Source organism: Mugil cephalus, chromosome 7, assembly GCF_022458985.1.
Source record: "Mugil cephalus isolate CIBA_MC_2020 chromosome 7, CIBA_Mcephalus_1.1, whole genome shotgun sequence".
Lineage (NCBI taxonomy): Eukaryota > Metazoa > Chordata > Actinopteri > Mugiliformes > Mugilidae > Mugil > Mugil cephalus.
Genome location: NC_061776.1, coordinates 9,272,661 through 9,293,430, shown reverse-complemented (window position 1 = coordinate 9,293,430; position 20,770 = coordinate 9,272,661). Strand labels below are relative to the sequence as shown.

The 20,770-nt window shown below is 41.3% G+C and overlaps 2 protein-coding genes across 7 annotated transcripts in view; one reads left to right on the top strand and one right to left on the bottom strand.

Moving 5' to 3' along the window:
- The first annotated feature begins 1,801 nt into the window (after nt 1–1,801).
- napgb (N-ethylmaleimide-sensitive factor attachment protein, gamma b) lies at nt 1,802–6,560 on the top strand. The gene is made up of 12 exons (XM_047590417.1): nt 1,802–1,970; nt 2,244–2,311; nt 2,415–2,499; nt 3,370–3,387; nt 3,482–3,512; nt 3,605–3,714; nt 3,815–3,881; nt 3,972–4,042; nt 4,203–4,281; nt 4,488–4,567; nt 4,699–4,828; nt 5,472–6,560. Exons 1-12 carry the CDS (start codon nt 1,915–1,917, stop codon nt 5,610–5,612), a joined length of 936 nt encoding a protein of 311 aa, XP_047446373.1. The 5' UTR covers nt 1,802–1,914; the 3' UTR covers nt 5,613–6,560.
- A 3,043-nt stretch (nt 6,561–9,603) lies between these two features.
- LOC125011232 (piezo-type mechanosensitive ion channel component 2) overlaps nt 9,604–20,770 on the bottom strand; it is a 94,105-nt gene continuing 82,938 nt past the window's right edge. For all 6 annotated transcript variants that reach the window (XM_047590335.1, XM_047590340.1, XM_047590339.1 and 3 more), the window contains 13 exons: nt 20,400–20,706; nt 20,003–20,135; nt 18,699–18,846; nt 18,404–18,615; nt 18,090–18,248; nt 17,052–17,199; nt 16,042–16,230; nt 15,806–15,898; nt 15,161–15,330; nt 13,438–13,557; nt 13,224–13,303; nt 12,854–13,058; nt 9,604–11,292 (listed from right to left, as the gene is read on the bottom strand). In XM_047590335.1, the coding sequence (XP_047446291.1) occupies nt 11,040–11,292; nt 12,854–13,058; nt 13,224–13,303; nt 13,438–13,557; nt 15,161–15,330; nt 15,806–15,898; nt 16,042–16,230; nt 17,052–17,199; nt 18,090–18,248; nt 18,404–18,615; nt 18,699–18,846; nt 20,003–20,135; nt 20,400–20,706 (2,217 nt within the window). In that variant the 3' untranslated portion in view covers nt 9,604–11,039. The remainder of the gene's footprint in view (nt 11,293–12,853; nt 13,059–13,223; nt 13,304–13,437; nt 13,558–15,160; nt 15,331–15,805; nt 15,899–16,041; nt 16,231–17,051; nt 17,200–18,089; nt 18,249–18,403; nt 18,616–18,698; nt 18,847–20,002; nt 20,136–20,399; nt 20,707–20,770) is intronic.

The window sequence follows — 20,770 nt, the reverse complement described above, 5'->3', positions numbered from 1 at the left end:
ATATCTTTTTTTAAAAAATGTTTCTTTATGAAAAGATTAACACAGTATTCAATGTCCTTCATATCTTGTTCCTATGTCATCTTCTAATTTAAATCCAATTTCTTTATTTATCTTTAACTTATCTTTATTTTTATCTTTATTTTTTAAACCAAATGATAGCTTTGTCACACAATAGTTTGACATTAAAGCATACCTAAAATTCTGACCCTAGAATCTTAAAGAATTTTAAAGTTCATACTCTTTGTATCACAGTCAAGCAGTTCTACCATATAGTTTATACATGCATATTATTCACAGTTTTTTTTTTACAGTATTTTTTCTTTCAGGATTCTTCCAGGTTCTTATATGAGTTTAGGGTATGAGGATAGGGTGTGTGTCTTGTATGCTGTGTTGTAGCCTCTTGTGGGATATTTGTGACAAGGGGCCATATACATGAAGTCAAGATTACACTTAAGTTGAGGATAAAAGTTAAGGTGCAATGTGACAGGTACAGAACTGAGCTACTTTATCCAACACAAAAAGCTGGAACGTGTGTTTTCACTCTCACTACTGAGATAGCCACTCCAAAGGCTGTCACCTGTGTGACATCCAGTCAGTTGAGGCGTTTGACTCACCTGCATCTCTCGACGAAATAGTGTACATTGTACGCCAATCCGCCTTAACAATATATTAATAATATCAGTTGGCAGGATAAACAGGAGAATGGAAAAGTGTAAGGATTTAAACGACTTAGATTAAAATTGTGATGTTTGGACAACTGGGCCAGAGCATCTCTAAAACTATGGGGCTTTATTGGGATGTTCCAGGTCTGCAGTGGTCAGTACCCATCAAACAGCAACAGTGGGCACATGAGAATAGATAGAAAGAAGGAAGGTGTCTTCCCTTATCCATACACAGGGGTTTGCTTGGACTGAATCAGTAACATCCACTTAAATGCCAGGACTCAGGGTGTTGTTCACTTCACAGGTTTGTGGTTTTAATGTTGTAGGTGATCGGTGTAACTGCTGTGGACAGTGTGTGATTTTGTGCACAGATATTTCAGCACAGACGCCCAATTTGTAACAGTGTAAATACAAGGACTTTGTTGCAGTTTCAAAAAGGGTCAGACACTCAGTGACTATTGTGTTGCATTGTTTGACTGCTGATAATGAATTAATAGAGAATTATTTAATAACAGAGGTGGGAAGTAGTAAAGTACAAATAGTTTGTTATTGTTCTTTTTTTCAGGTAACTGTACTTTCCATGAGATTTTTTTTTCTGACGACTTCTTACTTTTACTTCCTACATTTGTAGACAAATTTCTGTACTTTCTGCTCCTTACATTGGAAAAACAGGAGGGACAGTTTTATGATTTTATCAGCTAAAAGAATAATTCATGCCGAATGTGTTTTGTCCTGTGTCTTGTGCCTAAAACCAAAGCTGTTAAAATTATCCAGATGCTCATTCAAGACCTCTGGTCTGTCAGAGCTTTTTTCATTTTGCAAAATTATCAACGGATGTATTGTCTACTTAATGGAAATTATAATAAAACATTAATAATAATTATTTTTACATAAGTACATTTGAAAGCCTTTGCTTTTTTACTTGAGTAAAAGAGTTGAATTACTACTTTTACTTTTACCAGCGTATTTTTTTTTTATACGTACCTTTACTTAAGTACAGAATGTGAATACTTTTGCCACCTTTGTTTAATATTAAAAACTTCAATTCATATTTTGTCAACACTTGAACTGCGCTATGTGTTTCGCCTTTTCAGGATTTGTTTTTATCCTCTGCGGCTCCTGTAGCCTGCGACACCGGATGACGTAGCGGCCGAGGAGGAGTTACTTCCTGTTAATCCAAACATCGACGAAACAACATCCACCGAGATTCATCGATAGCAAAACCCTTATAAACCGTATATTAATTAACAGCATGGCTGCTCAGAAGATAAACGAAGCCCATGAGCACATAGCTAAAGCGGAAAAATGGTGAGTCGAGACTGAAAATTACGTTTATTTCCTGCTAACAGGTTTATAGCTTTACTATTGATGTTACATAGCTGTAAGGCCACTGTGGCATCTTTAGCTTTACGGTTATGCGACACAAACCAATAGTATGGCTATGCTATCAGTGCATTTTAATTAATATATTATAAATAAACTATCATTGCATTTTTTCTTTTACATATAATGGTAAATTAACCGATCGTGCTGTCTATTCTGCTAGCTGTAGCCGTTCACAATTTGCTCGTGTTTTTGTAGCTTAAAGACAAGTCTGACAAAGTGGAAGCCGGATTATGACAGTGCTGCATCAGAATACGCCAAAGCAGGTAAAACCAATCAACATAAGACGTAAAAAAAAAAAAATCTTAAGAGATTCCTTTGATGGAAGACGCATTTTGCTGTTTACTGATTCGTGTGTCCTGTTTTCAGCTGTGTGCTTCAAGAATGCGAAGCAGTATGAGCAAGCAAAGGATGCTTACCTGAAGGAAGCTGAGTACCACACAGAAAACAAGACGTATCCTCTCTACACTCTGCAGCTGCAACCATAGCTCCATCAATCAGCCGGACATGCGCTAGTCAGCCTTAACATTATGACCAGTGAAGGCCTATAACATTCTGTAGATCACACCTTTTCAGCCAGTGTAACCCTGACCCTTCAAAGCATGGCCCCCCACTAGTCGTCTGAAGGTGCGTTGTAGTATCTAGTACAGACTTTAGCAGCAGATCTTACAGTTGTGAGGTGAGGCCTCCACGGATCAGACTTGCCAGACTGGTTTGTCCAGTTCATCCCACGGCTGCTCGAATGCATCAGCGATTCTCAAACGATTCCTGATCCATTTCTGCTCTGTGGCTTTGAACATTATTCTGCAGAAAGAGGACGGTGTGGTCAGGGAATGCTGTTTCTATTAGCGGGTGTGTGGAGCCTGTGCTGCACAATGCTTAAGTGCTAACCACTGCAGACTGGGAACACCCCACACAAGCTGCAGGGTTGGAGATGCTCTGACACAGTTGTCTAGCCATCAGTAATTTATTGCTCATTTGTTTCTGCTTCTGACATCAACTGTGAGGACAAGAAGTTAACCTGCTGCCTCACACATCCCACCCACTGACTGCTGTTATTCATGATATGGCTGATCAGAGTATAGAGCAAAAATAACGCAGAATTGTCTTGTTTTAGCTTCTCAAATGCGAAAATGTATGAAAATCTAAAATATACGTTTTTCTCTATGATATATCATTAGAGATTTGGATGAACGGGCAGACAGCTCAACATGAGATTTATCAAGCTGCAGAGTTGTTGTTTCATTTAACATGAAAAATCGAGAATCGATCAGTAAAGTAATCATTAACTGTCACTTGACTGTTTCCTTAACTCGTTCTTCAGACTTTTTCATGCTGCAAAGTAAGTATCTTGTTTTATTATCCTTATATTAAATCAGTTAGATAAGAGATGCTTGTGGTATTCTAACCCTCCTCCTCCTCCTCCTCCTCCTCAGGGCTATTGAACAAGCAGGTATGATGATGAAGGTGAGTGCAGCCACAGTGGAATCATTGCAGGTCAAGATGAAGGTAATGTGTCTGCGGCTCATCATAACTGCTGTGTCTGCAAACTGCAACAGGAGCAAAAGAAAATGCCCGAGGCCATCCAGCTAATAGAGAAAGCCTGCATGATGTACATGGAGAACGGGACTCCCGACACTGCTGCCATGGCCCTGGACCGCGCTGGAAAGTAAGTATAATGTTTCACTTTACAGACAGAACATCAATCGGTTGCAGGAGTTTAGTAGCTTTGATGACAATTCTTACATATTTGACTCTTTCCTTCTTAGACTGATTGAGCCTCTAAACCTGGAGAAAGCTGTGGACCTGTATCAGAAGGCAGCTGGTGTATTTGAGGTGAAAATTTTAACGAAATCTGATTCATTTAGAGTTCTTTTTTTTTCATACTTCATGGAGCTGATGCATCCTTGTTTTCTGCTTGTGTAGAATGAAGACCGCCTCCGTCAGGCCGTAGAGCTGCTGGGCAAAGCCTCCAGACTGCTGGTCAGGTTAAAAAGGTAAACGTGTGTGAAGTGAATGAATGAGAGAAGACTCGGCTTTTCAGTCGTAGTGGAACACGTGACTTGATAGGTTCTTTCATTTAATTTCGTTTTGTGACTGATTAATATAATTCATACCTGTGATAAAATTCACCTCCTCCTCCTCCTCCTCCATCAGGCTGGACGATGCAGCAGTCGCCCTGCAGAAAGAGAAGAACATGTACAAAGAGATCGAGAACTTCCCCATGTGCTTCAAGGTCGGCCACCTTGTTGCATGTTTTCTCATTTAAGTTCTTAATTAAAACTTAGCCCGTTGCCCACAGTGAGTTCCCAGTGTAGATACTGCAGAAGTTGTTGCCTGATTCCAGTGTCTTTGACCAGAATGTAGATCGTCTCTTAGTTTAGGCAAAAGAGAACAGGACGTTGTTATTTACGTGTATATGTTGCTGTTTGATTCCTTCAGAAAACGACCGCTCAGGTGTTGATTCATCTTCACAGAGGCGACTACGTAGCAGCTGACAAATGCGTCAGAGAAAGTTACAGGTATGAGAATATAGAATATGTTTCACCGTCGTGTGGAATCAGATCTGGAAAAACGACAAAAAAAAAAACACAAATCTCACCTTTCCTGTGACCTTTCCTTCTCCTTACGCTGCTGCTCGGTTTCCCCCCAGTCTGCCGGGCTACAGCGGGAGTGAAGACTGCGTTGCCATGGAGACGCTACTGCAGGGCTACGACGAGCAGGACGAGGACCAGGTCTACCGCGTGTGCAACTCACCTTTACTGAAGTACATGGACAATGATGTGAGTAGGAGCCCAGGAAAGTTTGATCCAGTGTGTCGGCTGAAATGTAGATCAACTGGACTTTTGACTTTCTTTTAATTTCTCCAAAACATCTAAACAATTACAGTACAACAATTAAATCTAAACAAGGAAAAATAAATAATAAAATATATTTAATAGTTTTTTTTATTTTGCTCATGTGCCTTTGATGGAAACTGGGTTTGTCTGTAACATTAAGATTCAAAAATTAAAAATCTTTTTACGTTGAGAAACATAATTAAATCAAGCGGTGATATTTTATGTCTCAGCAGTTTAATTCAGGTGCTGGTGAAAATACATGACCCCATCCTGCACCGTCCTACATTAGGAGATCACATTCAATGAGAATAAGGTTTTAATTTGACCGCGTTAAAGTATTTTCTGTTGTTCTGTTGATTCCCAGAGGGACATGATGATGTTGAGATGTTTCTATTTTTAACTTTGTGCACGTCTTTGTGCACGAAATTGTAAAAAGTAAAAGGACAAATAGCTTTTTATGTGGAAGGGAAAAAACATAGATAAACTTTAAATACAATGTTGAAATCACCTCATATGGAAAATAAATAATTCTAGATATGAATATAAACGATGCTGGAGGCTTAATTCATGCGTTTGTTCCTCACAGTACGCCAAACTGGCCATCTCCCTGAGGGTACCTGGAGGAGGAGGGAAGAAGAAGAAGGCAGCTGCTCCTCCAGCAGGGGGCGCTGGCGGGGCGCCGGCCGCTGCAGATGAGGACGACGACTACGAGGGCGGCCTGTGTTAGCCCATCTGCCTCCACCAGCGCCGACTCTGCGCACCTGCTGCCCCCAACTCTGTGTGCGAGTTCAAATCCCCTCGCAGCTGTGAAGCCCCAGTGTTTGGCTGTTTGATCTTTATCGTGCAAAAAAAAAAAAGAGTATATCTATAACAACAATAATAAGAAGAAGTAAACTATAAAAACCAACCCAACAGTTACAGTAGGTGTTGCAGAAGAGTGGAGCTGAACCTTTTAAACTGGTGTTATTATTTGAGGGGGATCCTCAGCCTGTCGTCTGTATATGTTCTATTATTTCTCGTCTCTGTGAAGCTGTAAATTCTGCTGTTCTTGTTTGTGGGTAGAGTGTAAGATTAGTAGCTATATTCCAATCAGAAATACTATAAAATATGTCTATATGACTTGATCAGTGTATAGGTGTTTATTTGTACAGAGGTAATTTATTCAGTATTCATGGCTGCCGCCTGGAAATGGAGCAATACGCAGTCAGGCTGTCAACGCATGTCATTAATGGTTCAAATGAAATAAAACATTAATGCTTAAGAATGATTGACACCGTTGTCCTCAGCACTAGCGCTTATTTAAGTCTAGAAAAGAAATTAATAACCGTTGACACAGCTTAAATCTAAGCTAGACTGTTTGTTTGTTACCTTAAAATAAAATAAAAAAATATATATATATATATAGTCCTGGCCGTGTGTTAACTCCCAGCTTCCACAGTTTTATCCTCAAAATAAACGAAAAGGGACCACGCAGTGAGGTGTTCAGTGCATTTCCCCGCTGATGCTGTGTTTGTGAGCAAAGTCCTCCAAATGCCAATTAAAAATGTCCTAACGCTAATTAAAAAAAAGGGATTGTTTACATTTTATTTTTATTCGTGCCCACTTCTTGTATGTTCCTCAAAAGCGTATTTCCAAAGTTTGCACATGCATCAATAAACATTTCCGTTGCGTGGCATTTTATGGTCCGTGTACATTTTCTTAAACGAGTTAGCAGACAGACTTTCCATATCGGAGCGGCGGCTGCAGATGTCTGCGTCAAAGTGGCCCCCGACAGACATGTAATGACTGCGTAGCTTCCTAAGACCTTTTTATCTTTGACGAGGCTAATGCTTTTCTCCCTGTTAAGCGATATTTAATGAGCATACATCCATGCTGCTTTAGTGATGCCTCCCTTTCTGAGCGACTGCAGAGCGTCTGTGCATTAGGGGCCAGAAGCCGGAGAGTTCAGGGAGCGCTGATTAATCCTAAATGCAGCATGAAGTCATGTGTACATCGTTTACAGCCACTTTGAATTGAGCATTAAAAGAGGAAATTAAATAGGAGTGAAGGTCTCTTACCTTAACATGACTTCCTTAATGAAATCTGAGCAGATGTTAGTTTATAATAGTATTAAAACAGAGCTACGGTTTCATTGCTTCAAAGTTTAAAGATTAACAATTTAGAAACTCAAATGTTAGTTCAGTTAGCTCCATGTATTGTACGTTTGGACACTGATACATTTGGTTTTTGTTCTTTTGTAAAATCATACACAAGGTCTTAGAGTTCAGCTTTAAATTGAAGGCAGCAGTTAAGGAATTACAACCAGCCCTTCAGGGGACAGGGCCGTCTCAAGACACTCCGGGGGCCCCGGGCAAGAGGCACCTTGTCGTTGGTGGTAATAACTTATTGGAGGCAAAGTGCTCTGTGTGCACAACAGTGTTGGGCAAGTTACTTCAAAAATGTGATGCATTACTTTTTACTTGTTACTATAATTTCAAAGTAATTGGTTACATTATAATATTACTGTCTTTGAATTGTAAGGCATTACATTAATTTTAAGTTACTTTCACCAAAAATAACTGGAAATATGTTTTTTTTGCGTTGTCAGTAGATCTTATTGCATTCAGTGTAGCTCATGTGCACATCTTGTAAAAGGTGACGTGGAATGGCGCAATGACTAAGCTAAGCTAAATGCTAACAACAGTACATATAATGGCTGCAGTTGTGGCTCATGGTGCAATACATGTAGTGATAGAGATACTTTTAACTTTAGGTGCATTCATACTGAAATCAATGCTGCTAGAAGATACTACTGCTAATCTCAAATTTGCATAGAAGACACACAATTTAATTAATTAATTTCGGGCTTAAAATCCAGTGTATGTGGGTTACTGATATTTGTACCGAATTGTAATTGTAATTATTTTTTTGTAATGCCTTACATTATTGTGTTACAGCAAAAAGTATGCTTTACAGTAATTGCATTACTTTTGTAACGCAATACTCCCAACACTGGTGTACAATTATTGGCAACAAAACTAACTAGCGTCTAACCAGCGTTAGCTGTTGTTGTGCATTGAACACTAAACTTTTCTGATGCTTGGTGAGACTGGGACAAAGTTGCATGTGGCAATAACTACTTTTATGTATGTAACATTCATACTTACCACTGTTTTTTTTTCTTTTTTTCTTTTTGCATGTCCTGAAAGGTAGGTGCGTTTCATTTTGCCCGGTGTGGGTGGGGTCCCATCAGAGAGACTCCCAATGTGTCGTCACTGAAGTGTCTAAGGGGGTTTCAAGTTGTGTCGTTGATTAATGACCGAATGTCAGCAGTCCCCAGGAAGTGGCCCCCCCCCCCAAGCCACTAGCAAGCAGCTAGAAGGGGGAACCGTTAGAGGGGATTCCCACTGTGCAGTCAGTACAGTGTGTCTATGGGAGTCCCATTATGGTCATTGATATGACAACATCATCATCAGCCGCCCCCCCAGGGGCACCCCTTCCTTCCTTGCCTAGTTTACCTGTCCGCTTGCTACGGCCCTGTCAGGTGCTCAACAACGTCCGTTTTTTTAAAGTCCACTAATATCTCTTGAAAGTCGAGTCAACGCCGCCTTGTCAATGACATCACACGTAAAAACACAGCAGAAAGTAAAGCTTTCCAACAGTGAAATCTACATTCCTGACCTGAACTCCCAAACGTTGTTTTTACTGTGTACAGCAGTTAAAGATCTAATAACTATAGACAATGAAATTCATCGTCAAATTGTTGATATGCAGCCTCCTTCTCTCTGTTGTCAACTGACTCCTGTCGAGAGGATTTGCACCGTACCTCTGCTAGCGTTGGTGGATGTCTCTTCAGATGAGTGTGTAATGCAGTAATTACATTTGCTGTATTTCAGGTTTCTGCATGTCACGACGGTATAGGCTTCATCTTCAGGAAATTATTTCCGCTCACTTGATGAACCTCTGCTAGTTTTCCTCACCTGTCTTCTCACATGCGTCCGTGTTGTTACTGTCATGTGATCAGCGACTTCCTGCTTGAAGCTTAAAGCCGACTAGTCGGTACAAACCCTGGGCCCAACGCTATTTCATGGACAGACGTGGGACATTAACTACACTGTTCCTTCATGACTCAATGAAGTAAAAGCTGTGTCCAGGTATTAGCATTTAGAGACTGCTGCTGGGATTCAGTTTGTCCAAAGGAGCCGTGAGTGAAAGTGAAACATGCCTTGTTAGCAGGGGTCGAGGCTTTGTACGTTCTGAGGGAATAAGTCTTTAAAATGATCCCTTCACAGCATCCAGACAGCGGGAGGAGGCTCTACAGGAGGCGGGCGTAATGTTATAGAAGGCTACGAGGAAAACTTTCATAAACCTCAGGAGTAGGAAGGTAAGATTAAACCCTATCAAAAATACATTTAAACAAGTTCTGGAAAAACAGTCTTTGGTCAGATCAACCTTTACCACTAACAGCATTGCATTGTGTAGCCAGGGGACACCCTCAGAAGACCCATGTCCATTCCCTGATGAGTCTCAACTGTTTTGGAGGCACTACACAATATTAAGAAGGTGGTCATAATGTTATGCCTGATCAGGGTACACTAAAATATGTTTGTGATTTCTCCACTTGGTACTCGGTTTTGTACCATCCAATCTTTTAACAATCGATCAAATAAACAGTCAGTGAAAATAAAAAGATACAAACTGATAAATACCATGTGCTGACACTGAACACCAACACTTGACACCTTTCCAGACATTTTATTTGCAGATCTCTGGACCTCTACCATACCACATTACCTTAAACATACAGGTAAGGTTTCACATTTCATTGCTCCGCCTCCTGTCCTCTCAGCGTTTAACCCCCCCTCCCCCGCCCTCCCCTCCCCTTATGTACATGTACTGAAAATTAGTCATGGCAATAATGAAGTTTGTCACTCATGCTACAAAGTCCTCTAATGCATAGTTGGGACCAAAGGGTCTCAGCCCTTCGTGTTGAGGAATCCGTTTAGCTCGCCTGCACAGCGGTGGGGCCCCGACAAAGCGATGTAGTGCAAGGGTCAACCTCCTAATGCACGTTACCCTGATTCAGAAACAGATCTCGACTCCGACCGACCTGCAGGTGGTTGCTGACGGATCTCTGCGGCGGCGGCAGGAGTCCGGAGTGATCATTTTTCTTCCCTTTATACGGCCGCGATGACCGCAGTCCCTGTGCTGTAAACACGCTCAGTCCATAATATTTCATGCCATTTAAATAGTTCTCGTCATTTCTACAATCTCGTGTTCTTTTAAGATCCATCAAAGCCTACATATTGTAACATATACGATGAATATCTGTGAAAACAGCTCTTCCTGAGACAGATATGGAACAAAATAAGGCAAGATTGTCTGATAATGTTTTCCGCATTTTGTCTCCAGAGTGGCCTCTGACATTTAAAAAACAAACAGAGAAACAGACAAAAAAAACCAAAAAAACAGGATGTCTTTAAGCTCCATGTTTTCATTCGCTCCACATCCTTCCAAAGACTTGGAGGAGCCTGGAGCTCAGTATTGCACAGTCCCACGATCCAAACGTTCCAGTTGGAGAAAATCTGAGATTGTGCTCTTGTGGTCATTGTTGTGCACTTATCTGTCGGTGGGAAGCCCTTAAAGAGTAATGCTGCAGCTGTTTTCTCTCCACCTTCCATGCGATTGTGAAAATGTTTGAGGCAGGTAGCAATGAGGGGTTTATTTGATTTAAAAAAAAAAAAAAAAAGTCTCATATTAGGGGTTAAGACTTTTTTACATCTTAGGAAAACTGTCCTAAAATATTTAAAACTGCTTGTTTCATCCACCGGAGGCCAAACTTTAGCGAGATATGTACAGCACCTGCAAATTTGTGCTCGATTTTAAATAATCTGTCACCGTTGTTGTCATTAAATAGTAAAAAATATCAGCTTAGAACTGAGAAAAGAGTTTGTGTGGAGCTAACACTGCATCAAGGCCGTCTGAGCTCAGCTGAGGGGGACGAAGTTTGTCCTCGGCTGCTTCGTGGGCGGAAATAGCTGCTCACGCCGAGAGAGAGAGAGAGAGAGAGCCACCACGCAGCGCCTCTGAAAAAAGCTCTGATTCATCTTCGTTCATTAGCGCCCCACGCCCAGCCCAGCCCCGCCCCCTGCCCACCACCCCCCCCACCCTCCCCTCACTGAGTTTTCTCCCGGGTCCACTTGATCATAGTCTCTGGCGAGCGGTAGAGGAAGATGAGCTTGGCGTACATGTCCTCCTCCAGGTCCAGCTCGCCCGTCTCTCGGACCAGGAAGATGTCGGTGCACAGCTTGAGGATGCGGTCCACGTTGGGCAGCTCCTCGAACATGATGGTGTGGGAGATGCCGCTGAAGAACTCGCGCACGAACTTCCCGATGACCAGGACGACGGACGCGTAGAGGCCCATGATACTAGACAGAAGAGACAGGAGGAAATTTGTGGATTTGTGGAGATCTTATCTCTCTGGCGTGAATGTCTCCACTGGAGGCCTCTGATGGCCTCGTTTGGACATAAGAAACCGATTGTTCATAAAGATCAAGAAACACAGAAGCATTTTTCATGGCCGTTCAAAATTCTGATACAGCTCCATTTCTGGAGAGGCAGCAGCGCTCACTCCTTCATGGTGGAGGTACCTGCACGGCACAGGTACCACGTCTAATGTGATGAGCCATCTCCATGAACACCACCCACGACTATACAGCGAGAGTAAGCTAAGCTAATTTGTAGCTGAATGCATGATGTGGGGACTTGGGAATAGAGGAGAACTTTTTGGTTTGTCTGTCAAACTTTCCCATAGTTCATCAATAAAGGAAACTGAAGTTTTAAATGTTACCTAACATACTCCTGTAAAATACATACTATTGACTCTTTTACTAGCAGCAGAGTGTTTCTGCTGTGTACGAACGCTGCTACTTAATTATGCATGTTTGGTCTGTTTCCGCTGCAGTAGCTCTACTAAATCCGAATATTCAAACGTGCTTTGAATGGGAACCCTTAAAATAAACAATAAGCAAACAGGAAGTTTGACACAGATCAGGTAAATTTTGAGAAGAAAACGTTCCGTGTTAAACACAAATCCTAAAGGAAATACCGAAACGTGCTTTATTTTTACAATTTATTTTTTTACAAGATTAGCGTTAATGTGTGTGTGTCTCAGTCAGATAATAATAATCTGGTTAAATGATTTCAGCGTGTGTAAGTACTTTTTGAGCATTGTGAGAACATTTCAACAATGCCGTGGTAATAATGATAACCGTGCTTGATTTTGTAATCGTGATATGAAATTTTCCATATCATTACATGCACTTAAGCCACTTACTGTATATAAATATGGATGAACCCTACATGATGTCTATGCCTGTAAGTTTCCCTAAAGGTTACTTAAAAACCAATTTAGAAATCTTTACAAAGAGGTTAGCAGCCTGAGATGGCTTCAGTCTGTCACTCAAAGCAGCAACACTCTACATTCATTTTAAGGATTAATATATTTTAAAAGGTGACTGTAACACAAATTCACCCCTGTACTGTTATTACTTTGCAATAGAGAAAAATAAAAAATACTTTGAACGTGTTTATTTCTGCTGTAGAGTTTTAACATGGAGGTCTATGAGGACTGGTTTGCTTTTGGAGCCTCAAGTGGTCATTGGAAGAACTGCAGTTTTTTCTTTTTAACTTGAATGTTGCCAAGTCATGAAGCTTGACTTCAATGTAGACTTTGGTCACATTAGTGAGATATTAAACTAAATTCTTGATGTCTAAATTATACTAATAAATTCTATTTGAGTCTTTAAGACCAGTAATTCACAGATGTTTTAACTTGAGCCCCTAAAATCTGAAGCAACTAGTCACGCCCTGTACACGCTGTGCTCAACTAAAGGTTTAAAAGCACGGGAAAGATATAAAACCAGTAACCACAGCATCTCAAACAGTTAAAACCAAAGTTACTTCAGAACCAGACTAATGAGCACATACCCGTATCCAGCCAGGAAGCCCAGACTGGGCGGGCTGACTTGGTCGCTGAATATGTAGACGTCGAGGCCAGCCTCATTTCTGTATTTCTGTTCCTTCATCTCGATGGGCCCAGGCCTTGTCTGGTTGACGATCCACCACTCCTGGATCTGATCGGAGTAATTCTGAGCTCGCTTCAGGGACAGGTTTATTTCAAACTTCTCATCTTCTGCAAAATAAGCAGTAAAAACAAAAAGCAAAACAGGAGTCAGGAAATAGGAAACTTAAGACTATACAATTAAATGTAAATGAGACATTTCAGAGAATTAAATATCAGTTTATTTCAGGACGTTTCAGTTTCCCTGCAAATGTCTCATGGGTCTAAACAGTTCACCTTTATACAGCTGCTCTACAGGCGTGGCGTCCGAGTCGCTTGGTGCTCGAATAAAGCGAGGGAAGATATCAGTCAGGGTCCTGCAGAAAAAGAGACGCACCAGTTTATGTTACGTTGTTTTTTTTACGATATCAACAGAAAAAAAATGTTTACACTCGTTTTGACAGCACAGCAACGCAGTGGGAAGAGGAGAGGGATATCCTGATTTACTCACACTTGTAAGCTGCTTCCTGTCCCATTTAGGAGCCTTATGAGCTCCTGCTTCGTGTTTTCCTCCAGATTAGTCACTTTTTTCCCATATGCTGTTTCAGCCTTGGCGCCGAGGCTGAGGTTTCTGAGAGGGAGAGGAAGAAATTTCAAAGATTATAATTGATCATAATACAGATTTTTGCCTCGTGAAGGAGCCTCGCCAGCAAGTCTAAGCCGCAATTAACAGAAAATTAAATAAAACAATGGTGACGTTAATCAGCATTTTCTGCACTTTAGCAAAAAAAATGGTGTAAAAACACAACATTGCAACATCACGGACAAGGCAACAAACACAATTAAACACACCACCAATCTTTAAGTTTTACTTAGTACTGGATTGAAAGAACAAATGCAGCAGAAAAGCTGAATTATAAAAATAAAGACAAGGATATTATAAGTACCACAAGTCTAGTCTGTCCAAACTCATATAACCTCCTCATATACCTCAAAGGTATTTGGGATTAGTAGGACCGAAGACGTATAAAAACCACGCATCATCTTTGAACAGGAAGTAGTAGTTTTTGGGAAAAAAACAACGTCCTCATATGTGGACACGGGGATTATTTCATTATTTCACAAAATGTGTGCCAAAATATGAAACTTTTTATTTTAATACCTGAACATGGCTGCACAAAGACAGAATTGTGAACAATGAAGTCCAAGCATCCTAAAACAAGTACTTGCTAATTAGTGAGTTTGTAGCTCGTTACTACTGATAAAATTTGTTAAACTGGAGCGTCATATGGAACTACAAACATTATCAAAATAAATAAATTTCAAGTTCTTTGTTGAGTCCAAATGGATGTGCCAGATTTTCTTAAGGTGCTCCTCTTTGTATCCACAAAGGTTTAATTATGTGGCCATATGCACAGGCAACCTAAAAATTTTACGGCTCCACACATGTCTATTGATTTAGTACAAAAACATGTGGAGTTCCTTTTTTTAATTTACACCAATATTAAAAGAACCGCGTGAAAAGTACAATCTAACATCTGGTTGGAGAGCTGTGTCATTTCAATGGTAGTTTATCAAACTCAGTTTTGCTAATTTACCACAATGTTGCTGTACCTGCCTGTCACATTCATGTTTTTATCACTGGACGGCCTGTCAGACTGTGTCATTGTAGAAGCTCCAGGGCTGCGAAGCAGCTCAAAAACAGAGCAGAGTTTTGGTCCAGTCCCATAAGAGACCGATCTCTGAAGGGCAGAGGTTTTTGTCCATATTTTCAATCAAACAAATAAAATGTGTTGTTGCACGATTGTTAACGGAAGCGCATAGGTGAATTAGCCCTACGTCATGTTTGGGAAACAGCACCAGTAGGGGAATGCGTGTGCGACCGTGTTTATATATTGCTTTTTTAACGATCATGGCAGCGATCTGGCAAGACCGTGAGAATCGCGAGCTGCTCTACATCCGAGGAGAAGAAGAGGAGATTCAATGGCAGATATCGGTCTCTTTACGTCCTGTGTTTTCCCCCTTTGACTGTTTGATTGGTTTCTCCTCCTTTGCTCCTCCCTCATTAGTCTCACCTGAAAACTGAACTATATTTCATTTCATCCAGTCTTGCTTCCTTGTGTTTGTTTCCTGCATTTCAACATAACCGGATGTAACAGGAGGTGGTTTTCCAAAATTAAGAGTTGGGTTCTAAAGTAAAAGATAATTACAGAGCGGAGTTTGTCATTGCGTACCTTTGCACAGCCCATGAAACGGTGATGGGGAAATCCTCGTTGGAGTTGAGCATGTCTATGAGGTTGGCCCTGCTGGGAGGACTGATGGTCCACAGAGAGTTGGAGCTGCCTTTGAGCTTAGCGATGATCAGGTCCTCTTTCATGTAGCCCTCCAGCCACTGCATGGCATTCTAACCACAGCACAAAACCAAACCGAAATAAATAAACAAATCATCCTGAGAGGAATGTGGGTCAGACAGTTGGTTCATCAGTCACTACATCCACTATTGTTGTGAAGTGCCTCTGCAATTACTGGATCAAAACAATAATGGGAAAAGAGACCATTGTGAGGTTTTCTGACTTTTGACTTTGAATTTAAATTGTTGTATTTTTGATCTGACCATAAAATCAGAAATTTGAGAAAGCTGTGTTTTTCCCATATTGTTTTTTTTCTTCTACATAGAATATCAAATGAAGGAAGGATAATTTACAGACGTCCTGTTTACTAGCTGAAGTCAAACATATAAAATATTAAAAACGAACTTTGCATATACCCATAGAAAATAATGCACATCTTTTGGGGATTACGTCAAGAAAAGACTTATAAAATCTCTATAGACAAACTGCAGTGACAGCTCATATTCGTGTAGAATTTCTTGTACTTACATCCTCGCGAGAATACAAGTTCTTAAATTTGCTAAACTCAGGTTCTTCCACGATTTGCAGTTGTTTTTGCTGCGCGCTCATCGTGAAGATCGGCTGTGAAGAAAGAGGATTCAATCAAAGTCTTGTTAAGGTTGAACACAGTTCAACATTCCCGCCATGTTGAATAGACGTGTCCTGTTATTTTTCTGTATGATCTTTGTTACGCTGCAAATAATCACATGTAACAGAAACCTCACCTGGAAGCCAGCCAGGGTGATCGTGAGCGAGACGTCCAGCGGAGCGTTGACGACTCCCGCTACAGATTTTACGAGGGACATGAAGAGCAGCGGGAACCAGACGATGCAGATCAGCAGCACGACGATCATCCCTCCCATCCCGTACTTGACCACCTTCTTCTTCTTCTGGCCTCGAGGCTGGGGGTACCTCTGCAACAGCGGGACGACAGAAACCGCAGTGAGACGAGTCAGAGTTTAGTTGTACAAGTGGCAATCTGTAGGTCCGTGTATTTTTTTGGTCATTGGATTTCCCGCTCAGAAAACAAAAAAACGGATTTTCACTTTAAAATTCAAAACTTAAAATTTAAATTAAAGGCATTTTTCTTTATGAGGGTCGAGAAGGGAAAACGAAACTTGTGTTCGAAAAATAAAAAATAAAATCATTAGAAGACAGGAACCAAAAGGTCTCATTTTTTCAAGATGTGCAACCGGAAGTTGTCATTTTCAAAGTAAAAGCACGGTGGGTGTATAAGGGCGGTACTGTGTTTATGGACCGTACGCCCAAATATATGACTTCTATCTGTAGTTTCCCTAGACCAAACCAGGCTAAAATGTCTTTTGAACCTTACTCTGATGTGATTTTTGATGTGATGACAAAACAAGGCTGCAACTCTAACACCTGTAGAAATCTATGTTAGCTAGTAGCTAACTATTCCCTCATTATATGAAGTTATTTTTAATTTTCACCTGAAATACGCGGCTTCGTTTTTCTGCAGTCATGTCCCCTTTACTGAGACATCATTCTTTTATTGTTTCGAAAAACCACATACTGATCCACGTTCATCAGCTTCTGTACTGTCCTCATACGTGCTCTTACTTTGAAAAAAACATCTGCTGGAGCAAAGATTAATCTCCAAAAGCCCCGAAGCAGCTAAAGAGATTTAAAAGAGACGCCTAAGATTTACACTGACAAATCCCACAAATAAATTTCAGCTCAAATTCCAACATGACAGACGTCTGGTGATAAACACCTTCTCAGACTCTCTCCAGCACTTCAGGATGAAGATGTGAGCATAGATGTCCTCCACACAGATCCAGCTGGACAGAGACAGCGAGGTGTCGGTCCAAACCCAGTCCATCACGGCTCGCAGCTCCGTCAGGAACGGCACCAGGCGGAAGCTGAAAACCAAAGACACCTGAGGTAATCTGGCACAATTGGGGACTGAAATAAAAACAGCTTTTCAACATGTTAACTTCGGTCAGTGATGGCTAAGTATGGTTGGTATGACAGCTATGGCTTCAGACCTGCAGGGAAAATATGTTGTCCAAGAGTCACAGACATTAAAATGTAAAACAAAATAAGAATGAGGTAGTAAAAAAAAATATAAAAAATCTACAGTCCAATTTACATGAGATATACGAACATTTTAGCTAGTGTCTCAGTGTAAGGTTAGATAAAGTGTCATTTCTATTGGACTGTTTAGTTTTTGTTTAGTTTTTTTAGTCATTTATTCACTTAGTTATTATTATTCTATTAGTTATTTATTCACATCTTCTGCCTCCATTTATCCCTTCACCAAAATATGTTGGATTTATGCTAATGTGTGTTTAAATAAATTTAAATTTGTGGGGGAAAATTTTAATTAATTTTTTTTTAATTTATATTTTTAGATATTCTCAAAGTTTACACATTCTTGTTTACATTTTTTTGTTTAGCTGCTGCACCGTAGGCCTTGGAGGATGGTAATTTCAATCCTGTATTGTGTTGCACATGTCAGAATTGACAATAAAGTTGACTTGACTTTGGGTCAAAATGTATAAAAATGTCTAATCCACCAAAGATTTTGCGACCCCCCCTGCACCCTGCCGTACCTCTGCGGACCCCCTGTTGAAGACCCCTGCAGTAAACAGATCACAGTATAGACTCATAAAGACGTCTAATAGAATAAAACTACAATCCCCTTCCACATTAAATATTTATTCCCCATTTACTTTGGATGATGGAACCTTCCACATCTGGCCCTGTTTGTTCAGCTGGAAGAGATGAAAGTTTCACCAGTGTCTCTCACCCTTGAAACAGGAAGAGGTTGACATAATTGTAGCTCTTCGTGAGGAAGTTTCCCAGGACGCGGGTGGGATAACCGCAGCGGATCTGATAGGCCGACAGACCGAAGTAGATGCACTTGACGAAATACCACATCTGGGCCACTGTGTTCTCACTGAAGCGCCTGGAGGAGGAAGAAAGGAAAGACAGAAACATAGTGTTTTTTATTTAATTTCCTCATTTACAGACCTTCTTTCTTTCAAAGACACGTCTTTAATCTAACAAGAGAACAGAATAGAAAAAGAAAGAAGGGGATTACAAAGCTAATATGATTCTTACTTTTGTGTGACGGCAGGCAGAATGAAGAACATCCAGAAGTGGATACCAAAGACCAGGATGACCTGGAAGATGACTTTGCCCATAACAGACTTTCTGAGGTAGAGGGCCCGGTCCACCACCATGGTGCCAAACTGGATCAGGACCATGACCAGGAAGGGCCCCGGCACCTGATCCTCTGACAAAGAGGAGGTGATGTCCGCCGCCGAGTGTTTCTAAAGTGCGTAGATACGTTAATCTTTTTCAGCTCATGTTGCGTTTTGAGAGAAACGATCTTTGTTCTTTGTTCAAAACTTACACCAAACGCCCAGAATCCAAACACGATGATGATGAAGTCGACTGTGTCTGCGAGGAACATCAGCACGTAGACGTCTGTGACTGCGCTGTACTCTGGATGGATCAAGTTGTAGAAGAACTGCCTTATGGGAAGATAGATCTCCATAAACCTACAAAGATACGGAGCACATGTCAGACATGAATCAGGCCCAGGACGAACACGGGAACACGTCTTATTAACTGTAGCAAACCTGGAGTCAAGCTTTTGTTTTAAGCTCTGACAAGGTTTATACTCTGTTTTATGCAGATATACGCTGATCAGGCATAACATTATGACCGCCTTCCTAATATTGTGTAGGTCTCCCTTGTGTCTGGGACTTTTGAGGGTGTCCTGGGTGCTGTTAGTGGGGGTCTTTGGGTCTTATGGGTTGAAGGGAGAGGCCTCTGAGTATCACCCCAAAGATACTTGATCACTTTGGGTTCTAGTGAACTTTTTAGCTGTTCCTAAACTATGCTTCCATCAAAGAGTGTCAATGCTAAAGGGGTGGGGGGTGTCTGGTCTGGTCTAGGTGGATACTACATGTCTAAGTAACATCCACATGAATGAAAAGGTCCAAAAGGTTCCAAGAAAGAACATTGTGTTGTCACAAGATCAAGAGTCAATCAAGAATCAAGAGAGTTTATTGTCAAAACGAGAACATGACGACATTTAAATAACACTTATCTGAAGATAAAAGGAGAGAGCCACTGGGCCACAGTCTTGGGGTCTTCTTTGAAAGACCAACATGGCATTAACAAAACCCAGGATCAAACCAGGGACCTTTACATCTTCAGTCTAACTCTCTCCTAACTGAGCTACTTCAGCCTGTTCACTTCTCCTGTCAGTGGTTTTAATGTTGTGGCTAGTCAGTGTAATTTGTATCGTAGAATGCTCCAAGATAATATAAAAATGAAAAAACAAAACAAAAAGGTCTAGCCTGAAAACCAGTGGGGCTTTTGGGTTTGGGTTGTAGACGTAATATCTCAGAATCCACTCATTCCATTGCGACTAGATCGATATCATGTTTGGATTGTCCGCTGCAGCACTTACAAAAATGACACTGAATGGTCTGACGGGAACGCTGTAATTAAAGCTCTAAATTTAGAAAGGCTTCAGCTGGTATGATTTTCCGCAGCGCATCTTAGATCAGTCATCCAGAATACACTTCTCATCAGCGCCCTTCATAACATCACCCACTTTGTCCGGAGAGCCGCCGTGGGTGGAGCTTAGGACACATTAAACGCGGCCTGTCTCAACTTTTATGAAGCGGCGGCGCTTCGTCGTACCGCTTTATGATGAACGCTTTCGCTTTGAAGAGCTGCTCCTTAAGTTTCTTTATGATCATCTCTTTGCGGGTCTTCTGGTGGATGCTGGCCACGCTGCCGTCCTTACGGCTGCTGTTGTGGGAAGCGGTGCTTCCTGTGGAAACAATTTACATTTTGAGCTGTTAATGAACCGTGAAGAAGCAGCGGGAGAGTCACAAACACAGAACGAGTCGAAGGGTCAAGTCAAGAGTTCACAAAGAGCATAAAAAAAAAAAAAACACCTCTCTTTCGTTAGAAGAATATTACATTACTTCCATTTTTTTTTCTCATTTCCTCATTAGAGCGCCTTTCATGTCTTTTCATGCACATCCTCAGACAGTCACTTAGCAGGAAACGGCAAACATAAAAGAGGCGTCACCTCTCTTGGACCTTGCAGAAGAATGGATCGATGGATGAGAAATGTGCGAGCATCCGCTGGAGCTCTTGCGCCGCTGATGGGTCTGCTGCTGCGGGAAGTGAACCTGGACGTGCCCCGAATCTATGGAGGTCCCAAAGTTGATGGACTTCAGGGTGTGATTGGATCCTCTCCTCTCGTTGATGAGCGACGAGGCAGGTTCGGACTCCTTCTCGCTCTCCTCCTGGTCTTTGCCCTCATCCTCGGACTCGCTCTGGCGAAGGGCCTCTTTCCTCCCCTTGGGGTCGTCCTCGTCCCACAGGCCATGACACTAGAAATGAAACGCGAATGAAATGAGAGTCGGCTACGGCTAAATCTACTCCTTGAAGATGATT

What these genes read in the sequence shown, in the direction of transcription:
- napgb (XM_047590417.1), top strand. Translation starts at nt 1,915, where the DNA reads ATGGCTGCTCAGAAGATAAACGAAGCCCATGAGCACATAGCTAAAGCG. An exon ending in AAGCAGGTATGATGATGAAG is followed by an intron (nt 3,513 to 3,604) that starts GTGAGTGCAGCC and finishes AAACTGCAACAG; the next exon opens with GAGCAAAAGAAAATGCCCGA. An exon ending in CTGCTGGTCAGGTTAAAAAG is followed by an intron (nt 4,043 to 4,202) that starts GTAAACGTGTGT and finishes CTCCTCCATCAG; the next exon opens with GCTGGACGATGCAGCAGTCG.